At 56.5% G+C, this 7,354-nt stretch overlaps 1 protein-coding gene across 10 annotated transcripts in view; it reads left to right on the top strand.

The window, feature by feature from the left end:
• The first annotated feature begins 2,644 nt into the window (after positions 1–2,644).
• Positions 2,645–7,354, top strand: part of PRKCB (protein kinase C beta) — a 92,077-nt gene continuing 87,367 nt past the window's right edge. For 9 of the 10 annotated variants that reach the window (XM_085074268.1, XM_085074269.1, XM_085074266.1 and 6 more), the window contains exons 1-2: positions 2,646–2,926; positions 3,153–3,184. In XM_085074268.1, coding sequence (XP_084930394.1) covers positions 2,757–2,926; positions 3,153–3,184 — 202 coding nt within the window. In that variant the 5' untranslated portion in view covers positions 2,646–2,756. Of the gene's footprint in view, positions 2,927–3,152; positions 3,185–7,354 lie in introns of all 10 variants that reach the window. The other variant, XM_085074261.1, reaches the window with a different exon arrangement.

Genomic DNA, 7,354 nt, shown 5'->3' with positions numbered 1-7,354 from the left:
GCCCCGCAGGCTCACACCAGCCTCTCCCCTCCCACATTTCCCAGCACGATTCCCGTGGCTGCTCCGCGCTCCCCCTTCCCAGAGCAGCTCCTCTCCTGGTGGGAGGATGAGGTCCCTTCCTCAGGATGTGATTCATGTCTCCAGGGAAGGCTGCCCTGCTCCCGCTGTCTGCTGTGCAGAGGGGCTGCTCGGCCACCCCCGGCAGCGCAGGGAGGCCACGGAGCCGCCGGCAAAGGCAGCTTGGATTCGCCAGCTCCATGGAGATCCCCTGCGCGGCGAGGAGCGGAGACACCACTTCCCACATCGCCGCTTGTGTTTTGGTGCCTTCACTACAGCGGGAGCTGACGGAGGGGGAAATGGGATTAGAACCCACACTTTTATGGGAACAGGAACGAACTGGGCTGATTTCCCCTCTGCTCCACCACTGCGCTCCCCTGAGAGAGGAGGGTCAGGGTTGTTTGTGTGTGTTTGTCTCTCCTCACACCTGGGGGGACTTCGCTTGCATTAATAAATTTAACAGTTTCCTCAGAGGAAGGAGCTGCTGGGATGTTCATCCCTACGTTTCAAAGTGCTGAGGGGATCTGGATCCTCAGCTTTTGTGAAAATTAACAGGGGCATGAAAATCCTGCCTTTAGTGTGACATGACTCAGAGTGCACTAAATAATGAGAAAAGTGAAATAAGGTAAAATTATGTAAACTAAGGAAAGAAGACAGAAATCCCCTGAGAGCAGGAACTGTACCTGCCTTTTGTATTTTTGTACCTTGGCCCAGCAGTGACAAAAGTTTGAGTGTGATTATCAATCCTCGTAGGGGGAAATGAAAGCCACACTCCCTGTGTTGCACATGTAGCAGTTATGGGGGCTGTGCCTGGAAAATGGGAACACACAGTAAAAAACAACGAGGCAGAACCAGGCAAAGCCCAGCGTTCACAGTTCAAACGAGCAGAATTCAGCCTGCTGTGGCTCCACGTGCAGTGCAGCAGCGCTGAGGGGAACACACCACTCCCCCCGAACAGTGCACAGGGAAGGAGTCAAAATGCCCTGTTATTATTGTTATTATTGCCATTATTGCTCTGCTTCCTCCCCGTGCAGGAGGAGTTATTTCTGCTGCACAGATTGCTGTGTGAGCCCGCAGTGAGTGGGGCTCCCGGGCAGGGGGGACCCCACAGCTTGGCCGGTTGGGCACAGAAAGCCCCACACTCCCCACACACCCCAGAGAAGTTCCTCCATCCCCTCCCAGCACGGCACAGCACGAGCAGGGATGCCTGCAGTTTATTTCTCCCTCTTAGCAGGAAAATCAGCTATGCTGTGAGCTGGTGCCAGCCTGCTGCTCCTGGGAGGGTGACATCAGCAGGACAGGTCAGCCCCGGTTTATTACTGTAATGAACCTTCTAAAGCAGCTGCATAATAACAGCTCTGGGCCTATTTCGGGAAAGTCTCCTGGGTGTTTAATTCCATGGAGTGAGCGGGGCTTTCTTCACAGAAAGAGCATGTAGGATGGAGGGCTGGATCACAGCAGAGCAGGGATGGTCTTGGGCCTCAAAAGGGAAAGGATCACGTGGATGCAGAGCCAGAATTGCATCCCAGAAATGAGAATTTAGAAAGCCTTGTTCATGGAAATGTATTTATGGTTATGTTTCGATTGAAATTGTCTCCTGTTTTGATTGGAATTCTCATCTCCACAGCACTCAGACCAGGACGATGCAGGAGCAGGGAGACCTGGATGTCAGATGGATCTGATTTTCAGTGTCCATGAGTGCAGTGAGGGAGTGAGAGAGAGGAATGGTGGATGTGGTTGGAAAACTCCTCTGTGCCAGCCAGCAGAGGTGATTGCAGTGGGTTGGTAAAAGAAGGTCATTATTCCGACTGTAAATTTAAAAAACCAATCCGGGAGGACCTCAGAGCTGGTGGCTTTGTGTTCCTGTGGCTGTGAGTGAGCCCTGGGCATGTGGCCTGGCGTGGGCTGCTCGTTGCCACCCTCCTGCTCCCCGAGGCATGGTGACCCCAGTGCCCAGCCTGGCACAGCTGCTGCCCTGAGCTCCTGCCTGGAGCCCCTCTGGATGTGACTCGTGTTGTGCAGAAAATCAGGGTAGGAAAAATTATCCTGATGGACAGTGGGAAGTCTGGGACTCCCGAGGAGCCAGCAGTGGCACTGCCAGTCCTGCAGCGGGCATGGGGCAGTGCAGGTGTCCCCATGTGTGGCACGGAGACATTGGCATCGACCTGCTGCTGGCTCCTGCTCGTTCCCCCGCCCCGCCTGCTCGGACAGCGGGACAGGACAGTGTCCCTGCCGCGGTGACACTGTGATCCTGACCGCAGCCCCGCCTCACGCGGGCCGCCGGCTGGGGTCTGTCCCTGCAGTCCCCGAGCTCTGTCCCTGCCCGTGTCCGGTGTGTCCCCGCAGCCCCCGGTGTGTTCCCGCAGTCCCCGGTGGTCCCCGCAGTCCCCGGTGTGTCCCTGCGGGATGCAGATGCTCTATGCAAATGAGGCTCGCGCCCTATGCAAATCAACATGCAAACCAAGGGGGCGTGGCCGCGCCGAGGGCGCGCGGCGAGGCGCGGGGGGCGTGGCCGGCGATGCAGATGAGGGGCGGGGCGCGCGCCGTATGTAAATGAGGGGGCGTGGCCCGGCGGGCGGGTGTCGGAGCCTCCCGCCAGCTGCGGGCAGCGGCCCCGGTAGCGCGGCCGGAGCGGCGGCAGCCCCGCCGGAGCCAGGGCAGCGCAGCGGGCCGGGCCGGGCCGGCAGCCCCCGCACAGCATGGCAGAGCCGCCCGCGGCAGCGCCGGCCCCGGAGGGCGAGGGCCCGGTGCGCTTCGCCCGCAAGGGCGCCCTGCGGCAGAAGAACGTGCACGAGGTGAAGAACCACAAGTTCACGGCGCGCTTCTTCAAGCAGCCCACCTTCTGCAGCCACTGCACCGACTTCATCTGGTGAGCCTTGCCCCGGACCCCCGCAGCCGCGCCGGGACGCCGCCCGGGCGGGACATCCCTCCCCGTGCTCGCCCAGCCCGCTGGGGCTGCTTCTCGCCCTCCCATCCCGTCCCTATTCCCCTCATCCCCCCGCATCCCATCCCATTATCCCATTATCCCATCCCGCTCCCCGCCGGCCCGGGCAGGCTCGTTGCGCCGCTGTCTCACTCCGCCTCTCTCTCCGCAGGGGCTTCGGCAAGCAAGGCTTCCAGTGTCAAGGTGAGTGTGGCGCTGCCGGGGGGCTCAGGGGATCCCCAGCCCGTGTCCATCCCCCGGGACAGGCCCCGCATCCCCCTGCGGCCAGCATCCCCGCCGCTCCGGCCCCGAGCATCCCCGCGGCACCGGCAAGCAGCTTAGTCATTTTTTTTAATCAACCGAGCAACTAGTCGGTGCCTTTAAACCGGTCGGGTTTCGTTAGCAGAGATAAGCGCCCGGGAGTTCAGCTAAATCCCCCGAAAAAGGCCGAGGGGAGTTTGTTTTTAATGTACTTAACGCCAAAACATGTGTTTGGGTGGCAAACGGGCTGGGCGAGGGCTGCCGGGGCTGGAACTGCGCAGCCAGCGAGGACTTGAATGCCTTAGTTGTGTTGCCGGGGAAGAAAATGAGGCTTTACAACAAAATATGTTGCAGTAGCCGGGTTACTGTGACCAGAATTCTTTGTTCTGATAACGCCGGGATTCTCGAGGGGCTCTTCGGGGATTTGGGATGTCCCCTGGGGAAATGGGGCTGAATTAGCCAGGCGGTACCTGGTCGCTGCTGTAGGCAGCCCAGCTGGGGGCTGCTCCTGCCCGCAGCTCGTTCTGGCCTGCAGCTCCCACCTGTGTGGGGCTCAAACGGGGCTGCTGCTTGCAGCTGCTGGCGGAGAAATTCTGCTTTTGTGAATATTTGGGACAGAGTTTTGTTTTGGTGGGTGGCTGACTCCCAAGTTGAGGTGTTTGGCATGAAAACCAGCGCGCTGTGGAGCTCTAAAAGGCTCCTCTGGCAGCTGTTTTGGTGTGGCACTGAGTCCAGGCTGGGGCTGTGAGGGGCTGTGGTGGGTCTGGGGCTCAGGGGCTCCTTTACCTGCGGCTGGGGAGCTTTGGGCTTTGCCTTGGGTGCTCTCAGGAGCATCCCTGCAGCTGCCTGTACCGGCAGTGTAAGTCTAATCCAATTTAAATGATGCTGCTACTCATCCTTAACATTTGCCACACGAGTATAACCTTAAAATACCAAAACCATCTCCCTGCCAGCTCCCAAACCCCAGCCTGAAGGCCTGGGCAGGTGCTGGCAAGCAGAGGAAAGTGGATATGGAGATTAAAACGTGTCCTAGGGCTGTTTCTCAAGGTCACAGCTTCCCCTGCTACCTGAGCTCTCACACATGGGCAGTTCAGTCACATCACTGAGAGGGATTCTGTGCACCTTGGATCTCTGCTGTGGCTCTTCCCGGCTGTGAATTCCCTGTTTTTCCTTACAGTGACGGCGTGTTTGTGCAAACACAATGCTCCTGAAACTGGGAGTGTGTTGAGGAGCTGGTGGGGATCATGCACTGCCCCAGCAGGGTTTTCCTGTGTTATTTCTAGAGCTCTGCCCAGTTCTACCTACAGCATCGAGTGCTGGATAACAGGCGCCTTTCCAAGTCCCTTCCAGCTGTCAGGAACTGTTATCCAAACCTGTAACTGTGCTCTTGCTTCAAGGTTTATCCTGAAATGTTTTTAGCCAGTGTTGGCTCAGTCCTCAGTGCTTGGGCAGTCGGTGGAGGTGGTCTGGGAGCTGCTGGGCAGTGCAGCCCTGGCTCGGGGGGCAGGAGCTCTTGGGAGCCTGCAGGGAGCACTGCCAGGAGCCTGCTGAGCTCAGTGACACCCCGAGGGTGTGGGACTGCTCTGTGACATCCCTGGCTGCCTTCAGAAGCCTCTTTCCAGGTTCCTCTGGTATTACAGATGTGAATGTGCAACAGGGAATTTTTACTGTGCAATAGAGAATTTTGCAGATTGAGGTCTGCAGACCAGCCCAGTCTTTACCTTCCTAAAATCAGTGATCTGTGGGTTTTCCCAGGTCCCACCTGTGAGGCGCCAGGGTGCCCAGGTGAAGCTGCTCCCATGGGATGATGCCCATCATGGCGAGGGCAGCAGCAGCTGTGCCCTGGGCTGGGGACACACCGTGTCTCCCTGCAGGATGCCTCCAGCTTGGGAAGTCAACACAGAACTCTCTCCCACTGCCACCTGCTCTGGGATCACAGCTGCCCTGGGGTTTGTCCTGGTGGGAGGCAGAGCTGGGGGTGGCAGGGCTGGCACTGCCCTGCTGTGTCCCTGCAGCAGCTCTGGTGCTCCTGCTGGGTCCTGCAGGTACCCCCAGCTTGGTGTTTGTGCCCCACAGGCTGTGCTGCAGCTGCTGCTGAACCTGGCAAATATTGACCAGGAGGCAGAAAATCCCAGGGCTGGCTTTTGTTTTGGGGTTCTTGAGCCCCGTGGGGCTGGCAGGAAGCTCTGCAGTGAGGGTCTGCCTCTCCCTTTATTGAATTCAGCTTTGATTCCACTTTCACAACTTCCCCAAGTGTTTTATCCCGATGTTCTGTGGGATGGCTGGAAATGCAGCTGGGGCACATGCCTGCCTGCTCTCTCAGCTGTTCCTACTGCTGTGCTCGCTTTAAGTAGGTTTTTCACCTGTGCCCTGATTTCTTTCTAGGGCATTTGCAATAATTAGATTGTTAATTAGCTCATTACTTGTGACTTTTGGCAGGAAGTTAGCAGAAACTGACTCTTTGTAGCTTGAAATACTAATGGATACCACAAATGCCACTTAATTGCCTGCTAATCTGCTTCTTATCCTTGTATACAATCTCCTCCTTATCCTCGTGTGCATCTGAAGACTTCCTGGGCCAACGTCTCTCTCGTGAGCCAGAAAGTGTCTGGGTGTGGGCAGGAGAGCTCTGTGCACAGCCGGTCCAGGAGCAGGGCTGGTTCTGGCAGGTTCACAAAAAGAAATCAATATCTTGTGGGTGTTGGAAGCAGTGAGGATGTGCCTGGAGCTGCCAGCAAGATGAACTCTTTCCGAGGAAAGCTCAATGCCCCCTGGCTGCCTCTCAGCCCGAGGCACAGAGGGGCTTTCTGGCCCTTCTGGAGCGACCTGTTGTCGCTGGAAGATGTGGAAACTTCTCAGGAGCAAGGAGAAAGGGGAGTTGTGTGCTCTGCCCTTCCTGGGTTTGGGGATTCATCCAGCCAGTGCCATTGCCAGGGAAGGAGCAGCCCTTGGTATCTGTAGGCTGCTGTGGGGAGGAAACAAGTGGCCAACTTGGGTCTCCTGCTGTAGGAAGTGCTGTAGGATGGTAAAAGGAATTGGTTTGAAAGCTTTTGAGAGTGAAGTTCTTGGTTGCCTTCTGGGAATGTGCTGCTTCTGAGAACTGGCAGCTTTCTCCTTGCTGCTCGTGTTTCCCCCGCCTTGGCACCCTCGGGGGGCATTTCTCTTGCTGTCCAGGCAGCTCCTGGTCCCTCTGGGGGTCTGGGGGACTGGCTGTGGTGGAGCTTTGCTGAGGGGGACATGTCCCCTGGAGCTGGGTTTGCTCACCCTGGGCAGAGGTGAGGAGCAGTGCAACGTGATTCACACTTGGGAGCAAAAAATAACCTGCATCTGTTACTGCTCTCATGTGCACGGTGGAGAAAAGATCTTGGAAAGGAGAATCTCGATTCTTCCTTAAGAGAAAGGGAAAAAAACAAACCATCATCTGGTAATGGGCGCTTGGATCCCATGCAGTAACTTTCCTGGGGAGAATGTTTACTTCTTGTCCCTGCTTATGACTCAGTAAGCAAAGACACTAGATTAGATCTCCTTCCAAACTCCATACCACACAGAATTCCTCCCTCCAGGTTTTCCTCTCCCATCCTCCAAGGCCAGTGCTCTCGCTCTGTTCCGCGTTTTCCCGAGTCAACATCTGAGCCCAAACTGCAGCTGGAAAATGTCACCCAGGCCTTACCTCTCAAGCAAGTATTTTCTTTCTCTCTTGCTCTGTGCCTTCCCAAGCCACCCTTCCTCCCCCCAGACGGAAGTGAAACCCATCGCACTTTGCTCTCCCCTGCAGCTCGAGCCACGCTGCGGGCTGGGCTCGGCTCTGCCTCTTATTGACTCTATTAAACAAGTCAGAAACAAAAGCAAAACAAACTCCAATCACTCCGAGTTGCCTCAAACCCAGTAATTTCGTGTCAACATATTACGCGCACTGGAGAAATGTTAGTGTTCAAATAGACTAATTAAAAATGTTACTGCAATTACTTTTGCAACACAAACGATGCTAATTATATAATGCTGCAGAAATTGGAAAGATGATTTCGGAGGGTTTTTTTGTGCTGCGTTTTTTTGCGGTGGCGGAGCAGCTCTCGGTGCTGGAGCACTGACCCCAGGGCAGGGCCAGCAGTGTCC

This window comes from Lichenostomus cassidix, chromosome 14 (assembly GCF_008360975.1).
Source record: "Lichenostomus cassidix isolate B80296 chromosome 14, HeHo_3.0, whole genome shotgun sequence".
Classification (NCBI taxonomy): domain Eukaryota; kingdom Metazoa; phylum Chordata; class Aves; order Passeriformes; family Meliphagidae; genus Lichenostomus; species Lichenostomus cassidix.
This window is presented reverse-complemented; position numbering and strand designations above follow the sequence as displayed.